A 17234-nucleotide genomic window follows, 5' to 3' on the forward strand; every position below is an offset into this window, starting at 1 on the left:
GCCTTTGAAGTTTTTTTTTTTTTTGCGTGGCTGGTGTGGTTCACTGTACTGTTATTATTTTGTTTCAGTGTCCTTCTCCCCCCTTTGAGGAAAGCTTCTGAGAATTGTTCCTCTGTATACATGTTCCTTATCAGGACCTTTTGAATGCCTGTCCCTTTTCAGGAAAGGGGTCTGCGGGAACCTGCTTTAGGTGGTGCCTAATCATTCAACCCGCATTGTAGTTTTTCCTGGTTGTGCCCTTTTATTTCTTTTTCAGGCCACAGGATCAATGGTTGCAGGCTGAGAAATAAATACTGAAGAAGATCCATAACTACAGCGCAAACGACAGGACAGACGTGAAGGAGGGACACCACACATCTCTGTCCTGTCGTTTGCGCTGTAGTTATGGATCATCAAAAACAACTCGCCCAACATTAAATGCTTTTATACTGAAGAAACTTTTTTTCTTTTTTCGCTCCTTGACCTATTTTCTTCTCACCCACCATACCCCTACCCCTTTCTTTGGAAAAGTGTATTTGAACCCATGCCAGTGGTCATCCCTCTGCCCAGACAAAGAACAGTCCACTTGTCGAAACATTGACTGGGCCTGCGAACTACGGCTTCCTCCCCATACCCTTGTTCAGTGCTCTTTCATACCCTGTAGCTATCTTCCTCTCGTTCTAATAGGGGGGTTAGTGTCTCCTGGAATAAAAATGGACATTACGGGGTCAAGCAAGACTGCGCACCTCCTCTCCTGGGTTGAACTCGGGCCTGCATCTCCTTTCCCGTCGTGACCTCACTAATAAACGCTCCGCCGAGGCATGCTGGCGCGAGATTATTTGATAAGCCCAGGAGATACTCATTCCAACCCTACTTAAGCTCTGAAATATGTACACATTTTCAAACTACGGACGACCATCTGAAGAAACTAGTAACCGCTTCAGTTTAATATCCAGTGAACAAGAGCTGAAGAGGGCGCTTACTGTTTCTGCGATACCGATACGTTGCGTGCTGCAAAGTCTTTATTGAATCTTGTGTTTCAGAGTGCGTGTGGCCGCGTCTCCCTAGTCAAGTTGCCCTCGCGGGATTAGCCGCCGTCACCTCCTCCTGTGTTTGTGTTCCGGAGCACTACTCAAGGTGGGTCAACCCTTGTCTAGCACTACTCAAGGTGGGTCAACCCTTGTCTTCATTCTGACTCAAAGGCCACTCTCCCCTGATGGGGCTGGTACAGGTGGGTCACCGCCGCTTGCGGCGGGGGCTCGCCTGGCACCGAATTTTTATCTGTTCAGGCCGTCATTGCACACACCACCTCTGGTGGTGGACGACGGCTGTTGTTGCGGCGCGCGTCTTTCTTTCCCTCTTCCTTTTCTTTCATCTCTATATTCTCTTCTATCTGCACGAGGCAGCGGAGGCGGCTCAGCTACAGAGCCAGCAGCAGGCCCGTGCATTTTCTTTTCCTTCTTCTTACAGCCACAACAACAACTTTCTGACTCGCGTCGGCCTAGGGCGCCATTTCGGTACAGGGTTGTAATTTTTGATTGGGTGCCTACATTGTCGTTTCGGTGTTCGCAGACAAAGCGGCCGCAACCGTGTTTGAAAGGGCCCGTCATGGCTGCAAGAGAAAGGAAGGCTGCATGTCCAGTCTCAAAGGGACCTTCGCCCCATGGCCGTGAACGGCCAGCGGCTGGCGGCACATCGGCGGTCAGTGTCACCCAGGCTGCCCCTAAGAAGAAATCCCGCCGCAAGAAGAAGCCATGGCCAGCGTCGGTGCCGGCTGCCATACAATGTGGCCGCGTTCAACCCAACAAAGACATTTCGCCATCACCTCCCCAGGGAAGCATCGTGCAAAGCAGCAACTACGCCGGGGCAAAGTTCTGTGAGGCCCCTCTGCCGAACTTTCTGCCCCAACCACCGGTCGAGTGGCTGTCTTTCGACGTCCTGCAAGCCGCGCGTTCCGAGGGCTGCCTAGAAATCGTTAACCAGACCAAGCTGCCACTGGAAGTAAACGCTTGAGACGGGAGACCCGATTGACAGAGACGGGGAACACTTGCAGTGAAGTGGTAGCAGAATGTGATTGAACAAAGCCTTAGCACTGTCGCCGTTTGTTGCGATTCTCGAGCATCTGGCTGCGCAAATCCGCCATCGCGCTTTGTTGGCAGGTCGTATTACCAAGTACGGATCCAGTCAAAGACATTTTTTTTTTTTACAGAATGACCATACTATCCTCATCTTACGGAGTTATTTTTATCAAGCTCACCTATTTTGTGCATTTTCACCGGTGAATTTAATCATTTTTTTCTTGTCGCTAGTCACTCGGGAAGGAAGTTGACCCGGCTTATTTTACGGGGCTATGCGATGTGTCCATAGCAATACCTCCTGTAGTGAAAAATACTTTGGAACCTTTTCAGTGGTACCCAGCTCTTTGGTAAGCGGTGCGATGTTGAAAACAAACGCTCCTCCTGTTTTCCAACGAAGTGAAGGGCCAGTCAGCCTTTCACCAGCAATGTGTACTGTCCATCTTTGCGGAGACCCTCGTCTAGTGGCCCCTCCGTGACACGCAGGTTGCCAGGTTTGACGTTAATCTCAAGGCTCGCTCATTTCATTGGAACGACGTTTTCAGGTACTTTTTCGTTTTCCGAAGGGCCCATATTTTGTAGTCGTATGCTGTGGGGACTGATCTTATTATTTCAGAGCAGTTTCCTTTTCTTTTCATATTGTTTCTGTTGAATCTTTTCATTTAGGATATTTTTGTTCCTCTTAATTGTACCCGCCCTTGAGTGGTTTCCCTTCAGCAAAATCCAAAAACAAGTGTATTTCGATTAAGCGCCGTGAAGCCTACTTTGTAGTCTTCACCTATACACGTTAGATCGAGGGCCTCGACTTGCGAACTGTGGCACTCCCTGAATCCTTGTTCAGTTCTTTTTTATACTGTCCTAACACGTGGCATTTTGTCGTGCACCTCCTTGCTGCGTATACGGACTTGGCGCAGAATTCATCGCTAAATGCTCTGTATCAAGTCACCCTGTCTGAGATGACTGTAAAATAAACTGAGATATCTGCGTGGCTCCCAGAGTCGCAGCAAAAGGCCGGTTTTCCTTGAATAGACGCTGTCAAAGCGTTTCCGGTGGACAGGCACAGTCGGCGGCGGGGGAATTCTGTAAAGCGGAAGCTAGCGAAGAGGGACGAAAAGGCCCAGCCGTGCACAGCTACCAGCTGCGACGCAGGGCAGCACTAACGCAAAAGCTTCGATTCGCCATTACGTAAACAGAGCCGTATTCAGAATGCGACAGTATACAGAATACAGTAGCTTCAGAATAGGGCCGCAGCAGATAGCACGTACGCTGCGCACAGCTTTCGCGCTTTCACTTTTAGTTTAGCGCTACCGCGCGAGCATCAACACGCATGCGCAGATCACCCCGAGAGCGACAGATGGCGCCACGTCCCTGTCAAATTTCAGCGGACTCCGCGCGCAGGAATATTGCAATCAGCGCGTGCTGTGCTGACGGCGCGCGGTAGCGGTAGACGGCCGCAGTAAGCGGCAAACTAAAAGGCTTTATTAGAGACTTTTAGTTTAGCGCTACCGCGCGAGCGTCAGTACGCATGCGCAGATCACCCCAAGAACGACAGATGGCGCCACGCGTCCATGTCCAATTTCAACGGACTCCGCACGCAGGGACCACTGGCGCGTGATATGGCGGCGCGCGGTGACGGTATACACAATCGCGGTAAGCAGCAGCGGTAAACTAAGTCTCTATTGTAGCACTGCTCGCGTGCGTATTTGCGCCCCGTTATAGATATCCCCCTAAGTGATAGGGTCATTTATTCTAGCTCGCTAATGTAAATGCCAGCTGTTGTAAAATCGCCGCTCATTTTCGGCTTCACTAGCTTTTTCATGATTCTTACTTGGAGTCTGGAACTTCTCGGCCATTGCGCGAAGTTCCTCCGCGACCGCTCAGGCCTACACAGAAGAGCGGCGCAAGCCGAAGTCATTATCGGCGCCGCTGACGCGAAGTTCACGGCTTGACTCCATCTGACGACGAATGAAAAGCGCGTGACACGTAATAAAGGGGATATTGTCGACAGATTTTTAATAGCTGTCATGCGGACACCGCGCCACCTCTTCAACGTACATGTACACAGGTCACAGCAATAGTATGACAATATTTACTGCAAGCGCGACCATACTGAATTTCAATAGGCATTAATCAGTTATACCATCGAATAAAAGTTATCGCGCATTTCTCTCCAGCTTCCTGAACCAGTTACACTTTTTTCATTTTACTTGTTCGCTTCTTACTAGTAATCTGCATTGATCAACATTGTATTGCGACTGTATCGCTTCCCGTCGTATTATATTACATTATGTTGTATTATATTAACGTTATATTCCTCTCACATTTGTTGCCCTCGTCCCCTTTTGCGACGCCTCAACAAAGACATTTGATGAAATAATAGATGATGGTGTCGACACCTCCCATTGGTTCGACCCCTACGACAAAAAAACGACATGCAGCGCTCCCGTGAATAGCTGATTGGCTGCCGGAAACACGTTGACGACGATCCCTCTGAAGCGACAGCAATTGGGAAAGAAGCGTTATCCGTCTAAACGCAATTCAGAGTAGCGTGCCGGAGGGTCAAGTGCAAGACGCAAGGGGAGAGAGAGACGACTAGCACCTGAATGTTTTCTTGGTCATTTAATAAGGGCAATGAGCGGCTACATCGCATGACCTTGTGACGCCATCAGCCTCTCGATCAATGAAGGAATATCCTAACACATTCGACTTTCCTGCTCACGTAGACTCTAATGCCATTGCATTAAAATCTAGACTTTTCATTTTGCTTTGGATTAAATTCCAAACCTTCAACCCTACGCATTCTCCATGGGCGTCCACCAGAGGGTCCACGAACCTTATACCTGGATCATATGTCCGCAGGTGGCCAGTTCTTATTGACCGAAACGTGAGCACGCGATCTCGAAGTCGTGATGTCAGTAAAGTTACAACAGACTGATATGTGGACACGGCAGACACCGAGCATTGTGATACCGCTATCGCACGAAAAGAGCGACAGAAGCGCGGAATAGATCGAACATACTCCTGTGAGCCCCGCAACAAGGTCCGAGGTCATCTGGTCTTCGGCTTTGTCCTGTCCGGAGCCAAGCATGGGGTTGTAGAGCTCTGTGCAGCGCAGGAGGTCGAGGACGGTGTCCAGCGACTGGGACACAGGGGGCGGGGAGTTCTCTTGCGTCGCAAGCAGCATGTTGACGATCTGCGCGTGAAGAAAACAGCGGTCTATCCTCAGCGGCAAAGAAAAAAAAAAGGGAATTAAAGCGCGATGGATTAATGTTACATGTGTAACTAACTTTAGGGAAAAGTAAACGTTTCATTCCCTGGCCATGAGCCACGAACGCTATTTTCATTAGAACCTGTGTTAGGAAACGAATCTAGTTATGCTAGGGGTTAATTTCAGCGATAACAAGAAGCACGCAGGCGACATTCTAGGCTCTCAACACAAGAGATGCGTTCGATTCAGAAATATATGAACATCAGCAAATTCGCATTACCCGCTTTAAGTTGAGTGCGACGACATCATATCAGGTGCCCGCTTTTGCGGTACGCCAGACACTGATGACGGCTCCAAGTGCAGAAATTCTTGACAGTGCTATCGTATGTATCTACCACGTACAGAGACTGACGGCCACCACTGAACATGCGCTATAAGCCCGAGAAATAAGGAATAGCCTTGACATGTAAGCAGTGGGCATGACGTCATAACAGGACAAGAAAGGGGCTGAGATTTAAAAAAGCGCTTTTGGAGCATAAATGTAGATCGTTCGCTGTGTCCTAAACGGCTATCATATAGCCCAGCAGTTCGCCGTCACGGGAGCCAGCGATTAATATTTACAAACCGTGTCGACAAAATTTCAGGCCTCTTAAAGTGTCTTTCGAATCAAAATACGGGCATGTTTCAAACGGCTGCTATAATGCCTGCGTTAAAATTTAATGCGTGAGCAGGAATGCGTCTGAACATTGCAATGACGTATCCTGATGCAAGCAGGATAGTGTATGTTGGCAGGACATTATTATTAATAATTTCCTGCTTTGTATTTTAAACTGTATTTATCACATATAACTTCCACTTTCTAGCCTAAGTATTGCTTTTAATTTACTTCACGTTTTGCTTTTTCTCCTGTTCAGTGCTGTTTAAAGTATCTTGTACTGCTTTTTATCCGTTTCATATTTATATTTTAACTTTAAACTTTATTTTCGAATCTTACTGTCCCGCGTTCATTTCTATTTCTTTATTGTATTTCCCTGTATTTCTATCCTGTGTTTTAAGTACCACGCACTTGTTGCGCCTGGAATGATTGTTTATTTTGCGTTCTGTTTGTATAAAACTTGTGTGTGTATTTTCATTTTTTTTTGTGCTGCAGCACAAAGATCACATGGTTGTTCCTGCGCACATTAAATAAAGATTGATTATTATTATTATTATTATTATTATTATTATTATTATTATTATTATTATTATTATTATTATTATTATTATTATTATTATTATTATTATTATTATTATTATTATTATTATTATTATTATTATTATTATTATTTACATGACCTCACCACAGTCATGAGCAATTCCTTTGGACGTCATTCAAAGTTTCGCCCACTCACCTTCGTGATGGGTGCCTCGAGTGCCATAGCGTGGTACTTTGCGAAGGCCTGTTTTCTGCTCATCACCACTGCGAGCAAAGGAGAAGACTGTCGGTGCACTTTGGAGTGTGGTCCTCTATACCTGTGGTGCTTCTGTACGGAAGCTGTTTACGAATTCTCTTCAAATGCTGCTGGTTACCGATGTGTTTGCAGGGATATCAACAGTATAGTAAAAGAAACTAAGCAAGAAATTAGGCTACGTTGATCATGCAACTATATGCTACGTTTTTACAAGCCTGCACGCAGATGCAGCAATCCGCTTGCACGTTCACTTGCAGTGGTAGTGATTCTGACGCACCCATTTTCATTAATACATTAACGCACTTTAGTAAAGTCACCTTACTAAGGGAAATTTCATTGCGGTCACGTTTATTTCCAGGCTTCTGTTTCCTACCCGGAGACACCTCTGTTACTGCAGTTGTGTAGGGGACAGACCAAAAAGCAGATATATGCCTGAAGAATAGTCTGCCCCGCCCACCCAGCAGGCCTGTGGTGGTGTTGATGACGGGCGTCGCCCGATTCTCTGCCCCGGACCAAATACCGTTACTATGACAGCTATGACGCAAGCCCTCGATCGATTCCTTGTACTAGATCTACGACTGGGACTCGAACCCTAGCCGTCACCCGAAGTTCAAACCTCGGACCTTAATTTAAGAATAGAACCATTGACCATACTTTAGGACTCGAACCTCCTACCTTTTCTTTCTATAATGGACGAAAAAAAAAAAGGGAAGGAACGTCAAAGCGTAGCATATTCGTATCCAGGCATTTCTCGCGAGAAGCTATAGTACGGGCCCTCGTAGCTATATCGGCTCAGCCGTTCGCCCCGCTTATTTTACTACCACTCTCTCGCGATGTACACTACATATCACCTTCATTAACTTCTAAACACACATCAAAACTATGAACCTACAAAGCTAAACACACGCTTTTGCAAGTCTACTCAGTGTAACTACGTTCCAGAACACTGCCACATTCTTTTTTTTTTTTTCATCTTCATCGACAACACTTATGACCGTTTTGCTCCGCCGCAATTCACAGTTTTTTCTTTCATTAAGCCATTAAAGCTCTCACTTCTGTCTACACATGCAGTCATGATAATAATGAAATAAACGTGTTTATAATAATTTCCAACTCGTAAGATTACACAATCAGGAAGTTTCCTTGAAAATTATATCACTATACCGGCTTTCATCATTACATCTAAGTCTAACGCATACGCACTATATACAGTAAAACGAATAAATTGTTCATTTCCTCTAGGGAGTGATCGTACGGCCAGCAATTATATCCGATTACAAGACACTCTCTTAGCTAGAAGTAAACCGGAAGACCAATTAAACTTCAGTTATTCGAAGAAATGGATTCTTAGCATACAGCTATACGGTTTACTGGCAACCGACCTCAATTGGCGAACACTGGAAGACGTCCCGGATAAACGACTACTTTATTGTAACCGAAAGCGCTGCCAGCCACCTTCGCCGCTGTGCAGACCATTGACACAAGCATATAGATTCGACAAGCTCACCGGCGTCGGGAGAGAAGGGCTTATCCAGGAGGAAGGGGCTCTCTTTGATGTACACCACGTAGTCCAGTTTCCTGCACACAGACAGCGCCGCATTTAATAATACATGGGAGTCAAAGCGAGCATAGTGCAGCTGAAGCCAAGAGATGCGTACGCGTGTGTCATACCCTGGGCCAGCCACGTCGACGGGCGCTACCTTGCTCCAGACGGGCAGGCACTCTCCGGACTTCCGGCGATGGAACAGCGTGCCAATCCACTCGCGTCCAGTCTCCAGTTGAGTCTTGATGCAGGCCGCAACGTCCGGCTTCAGAAACTCGGTGCGGTGCAGCTCCTGGGCGCTCTCGCCTAGCATCTCTTCCGCAGACAAGCCGGCCAGTTTCTCGGCCGCGCGGTTCATGAACTGTGCGCGCATGGTACAGGTGCAAAAGACTGCAGTCGCCGAGGCATACGCACTCAATGCAAAATAAGCTTTCTTTCTAAATACGTGTATTCGACATTCTCACGAATGCGGACTCAAATCAAATTTGCACGGAACATTCTTGATGAAGTTAAAAATCGAGGAAGCATGGCGTTGCAATTAGCTAGCTTCCTGGTTAGATCAGCTGGTGCAGAGACTTCTACAAATGGTGGTCAATCATGGTATACGCAGAAATAGAAAATAATTCCCCACGTTTATTAAAATACAAACTATCGCGCACATGGGCGGAAAATGAACAGCTAAGCTACATGTGAGGGCACTGCTGGACATGTATTACCAAGATAATGCTAAATGCCGCGTTCTGCAAAAAACACGCCTTGTAGGTGCTGTGAGAGAAAACATTACTGGCATGGGACATAACCCAGTACTGATTCTTCGATAGTTTGTTCGACAACTCAAAGAGGAGGTCCTCACCAATGTCCCGAGCGCTGGCGAGAACGCGGTCATGGCCCTTGATATTAAAGGGGCCTTTGACAACGTTAGCCACGCGGCTGTAATGGAAGGACTCGACAACCTCCACTGTGGCGAGAAGATTCACAGCTACGTGAAGGCCTTTCTCTCCAATCGAACTGCAACGGTTGGGCTCGGAGACCTTCGCAGTGATAAATTCTCGACCCCCAACAAAGGCACACCTCAAGGGTCCGTCATCTCGCCACTACTTTTCAACGTGGCCATGATCGGACTCGCTAGACAACTTGAGAAGATCGAAGGCATACACCACGCCATGTACGCTGACGACATCACGGTTTGGGTTACCTCCGGGTCGCTCGGCCAGAAAGAAGAACGACTGCAAGCAGCGGCTACCTGCGTAGAAGAATATGTCCGTGCACGAGGTCTCACCTGCTCCACAGAAAAATCCGAACTCTTGCGAGTTCACAAAGGGAGACACAAAGAAGGGACCCTCAATGTCTCCCTCGAAGGACAGCTACTTCCCGAACGAGACAAGATACGAGCCTTAGGTATGTGGCTTCAGAACAATCAGCGATGCGGCCATACGCTCAGCCTTCTCAAGCAATCGACCACTCAGGTCGCCAGGATGATCACGCGTGTGTCGCAGAAGCGGAGCGGTATGCGAGAGGGGGATACCCTGCGCCTGGTTCAGAGCCTGGTACTCAGTCGCGTAGGCTACGCCCTCCCGTATTTCAACCTCAACAAAGGAGAAGTGGAAAGTGCAGATATCATCATCCGCAAAGCTTACAAGACAGCCCTGCACCTACCAATGAACACCTCTAACGCAAAACTACTAGCTCTTGGCGTTCACAACACCTTCGAAGAGATCAAAGAAGCCCAACTGGTCACGCAGATAGCCAGGCTCCAGCAGACTCCTACGGGGCGCTCGCTTCTTAGGCGACTGGGGCTAGGTGCAACTGCGGAAATCGAGAATCGTACTGCGAGCATACCGGACGCAAATCGCCAGACGCTAAAGGTTAGCTCTCTTCCCCGGAACATGCACCCCAACTTGCATGTGGCCCGTAGAGCAGCCCGGGCGAAGTATATACAACAAAATTTAGCTACAAGATCCACAACGGTATACACGGACGCGGCTCCGTATACAGGAAGCTCCCATAACAACGCAGTGGCGGTAGCTATTGATTCCAACCTAAAGGAACTAGCTAGTGCCTCAGTCAGGGAATGCACGGTAACCGAAGGGGAGGAGCTAGCCGTTGCTCTTGCGGTGGTAGCCGGGTATCGAAGCAACACGTCCCTTACCATTCTAACAGATTCTAGAGAAGCTTGTCATAACTACATGAACGGCCGCATAGGTCGCGCCGCGCTCAGGCTCCTCCAGAGCGCGACCCCATCAAAAGTCAAACACAACATCTACTGGGTGCCAGGACACACCGACATAGCGGGGAACGAACGCGCCGATCAGGTAGCTCGAGGGTACACGAGCCGAACTTCCTCCTAATCGGACGATCTACCCGAGCGAGTCGGCCCTACGTACTCAGATATTCTAAACTACTATAAGGGGGTACGGATCCGCTATCCGCCGCCTCATCGGGATCTAAAACAACAAGAGACAGTGTACTGGCGAAGACTGCAGACAGGAACATTCCCTAACCTGCATATCCTAAGCAAAATTTACCCGTCACAATATCGGGACACCTGCCCATGGTGTGGTAGCACACCTTCGTTATACCACATCACGTGGCAGTGCAGAAATAATGACAGCTTTCGTAAAGACCCGAGTGCGGAACAGTGGGAGAGCCAGCTCTCCAGCGGCGATTTGGATTGCCAACTAGGTCTAATCCAGCACGCCCAGCGAGCAGCGAAGCTCAGCGGAGCCCTGGAATAGGGGCACCGACCGTGTGAGAAGGCGGAAGATGGAACTCTTCTGCTACTAGCACAAGACCCTCCTAGAGAAACTAACGTATTTCCTATCCTATCCTATCCTTAACGATATCAAATGCTGTCATGAAGTGGGTAGGAGCTGCCACTCGGTTTGATTTTTTTTTGAGGTGGGAAGGTGCTAGTTAGGAATCAACCTTCCAGTGCTCTTTCATGCTGATCCAGGCATGCTCTCATAGGCCAAGCCTGCGTGTTCATAAGGATTAGTTCATTCGGGGCTTTATTCTATGTGGGGTGGTAGCTTACGGCCGGAAGCTGAATAACATGGCAGCCTATGACTGTATGCTAACGAGGATGAGCAAAATATTAGAAGCACAAATAAATTGATTGGTAATAAAGCGAGCGAAGACGTACGCAAACGAGAAACCGTAACGGGAGCCGCAGACGGCAGCCATTAACGCTATTTCGTTATAACCTTAGAGGCAGAGCTTATGTGTCCCCCATAACTTTTTTGTACAAAGCAAACTACGGTGGTCACCTTTGTAAACTGATAACATTACAGGCATTCACACTCCAGCAACTTTCACGCAAACGAGCTAACTTGTGCTTCCCTCAGTGAGGTCGACGTGGCAAGAATTCTCATATGCAACGCTCCTCATTCCAGTTGAATGTAAGAGTCGCTGGTCAATTCACTGCTTCTTTATCCGATGTCTATTCGCGATCACCCAGTTTACCCATACACGAGCTGCACAGTGGATTGCGCTCGAAGCAAGCGCACCAGTATCTCGTGCGACGCGCCGGTGACCATGACGCCGTCCCGTGCGTAGTGGAGCGCCGAGAAAAGGGATTCGGAGGCCATCAGCTTCCACAGGTGGACGAGGTCGTTGTGCTCAATCTGGACCATCTCGTTAAGGCACGCCACAGGCGAGCTCGTCTCCAGCAGCCACTGCAGCCGGTGGCGGCAGCAACCGCCATGAACCTCAGGGCTGTTCTCACAACTCTCTGATTAGTTAGAAACCACCGGTCATTGCATGCCTATATTTCAGCAATAATGCTAAAACAATAAATAAAATGTTGGAGATAGTATGTTGCACTTTACCAGGGTTGAAGTTGCATGTTTTAGTCAGAAAGCCAAATTAAAATTCATAAAAAAAAATACTTCTCGCGGGTCAAGTGGCATCGTAATGGGAATTTATTCACACCAACTTATGGCTCCGGTCACGTAGGTCTCAGCTGGCATACACCGTCGTGCGGACATCGGTATGGCCCAGCTGCTCCCGAAACAGCTGTCTGAGCATGTTTCATAAAGCAGTTCGGCACTCGGTGTCTCTGTTACCGTTGATATGTAGTGCATTTGCGGATATTTTTTTTTTTTTCAATTTCTTAATTCTATAGCAATCGCCGCTCGACGAGAGGATACATGCTTCCTGTCGGTGATCGCCTAATACACGCATCCATACGGTGCGATGTCTTTCCACTTTCGTTCGGCCTTCTCTGGAGTGATTTTGTAGTCTCTCCATAGTACCGTCATTTTTGACGCTATAGCCTAGAGGAATTAGAATGTGCGTGATTCAGCAAAACGTTCTTCCACACACAAGGTGAATTTGTGTATTGACGTGGTGCTAGTTTGTTTACATCCGCGCATTCTACGATGCCCCGAAAGTCATTTATTTGTCTTTCAATGCATCGTTTCCGTTGTGTTAGACGTTTCTGTCACTAGATATTGCGTGCAGAGGGACGGAAATACTACTAATACTCTTTGTTGTGGTATAAAGCAACGTAAGTGACTTTTGTTAACAACTGCGAAGCAAGAAAAAAAAAAGAGGAAGTTGCGACGACCGCGATAAATACCCTGTTGTAGCCAGCTCTGAGCAGCGGGATGATGGCCGCTTCCTCTCTCTCAGCCAGACTGCAGCGTCAGAAAAGAGAGGAGGAAGATCACTTAGAAATGCTCTTCGCAAATAGCACGATGGCATTCAGACGACCGAAGGAGCAGAGCTCAAAAAACTTTCGTGCGCAACGCAGAAATGCACAAGGTGAGTGAGGGATGGACATAACGTGGAGCTAGGAACTAAATAAGATTTTGTCGAAGCCGTTGGCTAGCACTGGGCAACTCTGTCACAACACCTTTTTATGTCAAGTGTACGTTTTATCGTCACACATATTTTTCAAAATCCACTGGGCAGGACTTCAATTTTTTTTGCAGTTTCACTACATTTTATTTAGTTCCTACCGCAAAATGTTGATATTATGCACAAGAATCATTTCCACGCAGGCTGAAGAACAGAATCACAGAGCCGAATAGTTTTAACCTTAAGGCCCTTTATTGCATTCAGGATCACGCTCAATATTTCCCGGCAGTCATTTCCCAGTTCAAATTTATTTAGTACACACATGTACCCGCATTGGTGGGTGAAATTATGAAACCAAAAATACTGCAACGGCCTCTACATCAGGCTTCGATGTCACTCTCTTACTCACCCTCTCTTTACAACAGCGACGATGCAGGAGTACTGGCTAAATTTGTACCCTCCAAGCGTCCTGCGAAGATTAAAGGAAGCCACGCCTTAAGTTACAACCCTAACAATTCAGTCATGCTTTCGCCTCATGTACCCTTACCGAGCTCATTTGCACTAAGCAGTTCTTAAGCTTTTTACTGTTACTCTTGAGTTACACATGCTAAAGCAGGCAGCTTTTCAACCATTTGGCCAAGCGATTGAGTGGTGCCCATTCCAGGCAAGTTTAGCCCTTGGCAAGCAGTGACGGGGGCAAAGAGTCCCGGAGTGTAGACGTGGTAAGCTGATTCTGTACACAGACGTGTAATGGGCCTGACGTGGTGCGGAAACGCCACCAAGACATGATAGTAGCGGACACATCGTAACACGTTACATATTCGCAACGCAAAAGCACAGAATGTAAAACGCCGCTGTTCTGATTATCTGAATTGTCACGATTGCAACATCTCTTCCAAGTTTCTAGTGCTAAGTTCAGCGTCACAAGCGAAGTTTTTCGCCGCGATAGCAACCTGCGGGTACGGCAAATCATATCCGGGGTAAGCTGTGTGGTCACCTGCAGAGGACGATGGGGTCGACGGTGTTCTTGCTGCGCGCATCGATGAAGACCAGGTGCGGGCGCACGTCGAGGAAGTTCTCGAGGGCCGCCTCGGCGGTCGAGCTCAGCGAGCACTCGTAGTGCATCTTCTCGGCGGCCCACTTGAGCGCTCCATACTGCGCGTCCTCTTTGGTGAACACGAACATCACCTGCGGCGTTGTTGAACAAGAACAAACTGCTATCAACTTCGACGTGGATGCGAGGCACACTGAGAGAGCTGACCAGTTTTTGCAATATCGCCGACTCGGGTTCTATGTGCGGATTGTTCCCCATCAGACAGATACGTGAACGGTGTTAGGACACTTATGCATGTGCTACCGATGAACAGCTGAGTAACCGTACATTCCACCACGGCTGCTTCGAAACAATGAGCAGCAAGTGCGGTTTCCGACAAGACAGCATGCATGTGACTGCCCGATTCAATGCTGTATGTGTACAGCTCTGATTGGATCCACTTCTTATTTAATGTTATTTCTCGATTGTTGTTCATGCGCGCGAACCATTTTTTAGATTTTTGAAGGCTTTCAAACTACTTCTTTTTAAACTTAGCAAGCTAAATCTCTCCCCCCCCCCCCCCCCCCCCCCATGTTTTAACATGGTTAGAATATTTTCTTTGTAATCGAACACAGTTTGTAATAGCTTATAACATTCCTTCTCTATCAACTTCCGTGCTCTCTGGGCTCTGTCCTAGAGCCCCTTCTGTTTCTAATTTATATTAATGACCTCCCTCCTTTCGTTTCTTCTAACATTAATTTATTTGCAGATGACTGCGTAGTATTTCGTGAAATTAACGACTTTAACGACACTTTTCTTTTGCAAAATGCAAAATGAAATTAACAACGCCAACCGTGCTCTCGGCTACCTTCGTCGTAACTTTTTTTCTGCTCCCACCTCACTCAAGTTTCTCCTCCACAAATCTTTAGTTCGCAGTAAGTTAGAATATGCTGGGTCCATTTGGGATCCCTTCACTGAAAACCAAATCAGCGCCTTCGAATTAATTTAAGATAACTCGGCACGTTTCATCCTTCAGAACTATAACCGCACCGCCAGTGCAACATCTATGAAGAATACCTTACAGTTAACATCTATTGCTAGATGTCGAAAGTACGCTCGTCTTTGTTTACTTCATAAAATAATGTTCCATAATCCCAGTCTGCGCAGCGATCTTATACCCCTTCCACCATATGTTTCATCACGAGTTGATCATTCGCATAAGTCGGTATTTCTTTTTTTTTTTTTAACTAAACATGCAGCTAAGTCTTTCCTCCCACGAACAGAAAAGGACTGGAACCCCCTTCCCGAAACCACTGCTTCCATCATCGATCATCAGCGTTTTTGTTCTGCATTAGCTAAAATTGTATAATTAGAATTGAAACACCCTGTACATAACTTCTGTATACTACCACTCCCCTCTTCAATGCCCTCGGGCCTTGAGGGCAAAATAAATGAAATGAAATGCCCTTCATCTTCTACTTGTGTATTTTTTTAAAGCGAAAACTACATCAGCACCATCGATCGAAATAGTTTTCGTCGTCGTTTAATACCACTTATACACGATAATGCGAGTGCATGAACCCAAGCGCAAAGGCCGCAGGAGCCTCTTCACCTTGCACCGTATACAGTACCAGCACGGCGCTGCTACTCCCTTGCTTATTGCATACTGACACGGTCGAATCTCTAAGAATGCACACGTTCCTTCAAAACATCACATATGTCGACCCGGCGTTGCGGCTGTAGGAGACGCGTCGCCGCGCGCGGAGGAAGCGCCACAGCCTGCAGATAACGTGAGGAAGACGCGACGCGTCGGCGCCGGTTTGCCAGCAGCTAAAAAATTTGAGTCATTCCATGGTATCTGTCTTTAGCCTCGGATAGTGAAGCCATCACTGTCCAATAGCACTGCTCACTATTCACATCTCCTATAAAAAGCGAGGGAGTGCCCACAGCAAGAGCGACCAAACTGCCCCCCAGAAGCGCTCCCAAATTTTTGACTAATTCTGGGAAAGAAGTCATGAATTCTTTTTTTTTTTTTTACCTGATATGTAACTGCACCATAGAAATCAATATACCCGCAGATCGTCCCTCGGCCAGCTTGAAGCTTTTGCTATTTATTTTCAATAGCGTACACCATTTGTTTTCTGTGACGGTGTCAACTCGTTATGCACATGAAAAACTTTCAGAAGCAAATTTTCGCAATGCATTGAAAGCTTGCACGATTTATATCACCACCGACCCAGCTCCGTTCATCTTTGCCCTCCAAGAAAAAGAAAATGGACACATATGCGAAGTCTTGCCAGAAGTTAAAACCATTGGTTCGAGTCGAAGTATATCAAAGTAAACATAAAGGGCAAATACACAAAACCTAAAAACAGTAATTTTATGCGAGAAAGCACTATATACTACTCACAGTCAAGCCCACCCAAGAATGTTGTGACTTTTGCGTGAACGTGAGTTGGCAATGGCCAGCGTACATAGCTTAACAACCCAGCCACAACCAATCCATGCATACACCACTTCACAACCCTCGGAGAAACCGGTTTGACTGGGCTGTTAAGGGGGGCAGTTGTCAACTCTTTCCTGTGCTACGAGAGCAGTCCATCGCCCAAATATATTGGCCACATTTGATTTGTTTCTTTTTTGTTTTGTTTTAATTTGGCAGAGCATGATTGACGTCAACAGTCACGTGGTTTAGCGGTAACACATGCTTTGGCTCATTAATATATTGTACTGCGCCTTAAGGTGTCAAGCAAATTCCAGACCCCGGCATGAAGGAGACATTTCGAGGCTTCTTCTCAGGACGAAGAACAGATTTAATTTACGTATTTACATAAAGAACGGATTTACGGAGAGCGGATGTGAGAGCCGTAGTACACTAGAAGCCGTCCTAATTACTTCATTGAGCCAAAAGGAGATCCTATAGACAGAAGTCGGGGCTCCTGAAGTAATAGTCTGGAAATGCCCACTCATGAGAACATTCGCAATATTATCAACGTAGCAAATTTGTGGCGAGCTTGTGGTTGATTTGCGCCTCTTTAGCACGCGGTGGTCGCAGCGCTCCAACGCGACACCATCGCTCGTGGGTGGCATTTCAGCATTTGATGTTCACCTGAGGCGCCTTCCAGCCTGGTTATAAGAACGTTTA

General features: G+C 47.2%; 1 protein-coding gene across 1 annotated transcript in view; it reads right to left on the reverse strand.

Moving 5' to 3' along the window:
* The window catches only part of LOC146198866 (high affinity cAMP-specific and IBMX-insensitive 3',5'-cyclic phosphodiesterase 8B-like), a 33907-nt gene extending 17342 nt beyond the window's left edge, over positions 1 to 16565 (reverse strand). Inside the window, 9 exon segments of the mRNA XM_084591997.1 lie at positions 5074 to 5247; positions 6654 to 6721; positions 8221 to 8291; positions 8385 to 8617; positions 11763 to 11930; positions 12836 to 12893; positions 13466 to 13525; positions 14054 to 14244; positions 16500 to 16565. Of these exon segments, the coding sequence (XP_084448123.1) occupies positions 5074 to 5247; positions 6654 to 6721; positions 8221 to 8291; positions 8385 to 8617; positions 11763 to 11930; positions 12836 to 12893; positions 13466 to 13525; positions 14054 to 14244; positions 16500 to 16565 (1089 nt within the window).
* Between the last annotated feature and the right edge of the window lie 669 nt (positions 16566 to 17234).

Source organism: Amblyomma maculatum, chromosome 2, assembly GCF_055883805.1.
Source record: "Amblyomma maculatum isolate TAMU_Amacu chromosome 2, ASM5588380v1, whole genome shotgun sequence".
Lineage (NCBI taxonomy): Eukaryota > Metazoa > Arthropoda > Arachnida > Ixodida > Ixodidae > Amblyomma > Amblyomma maculatum.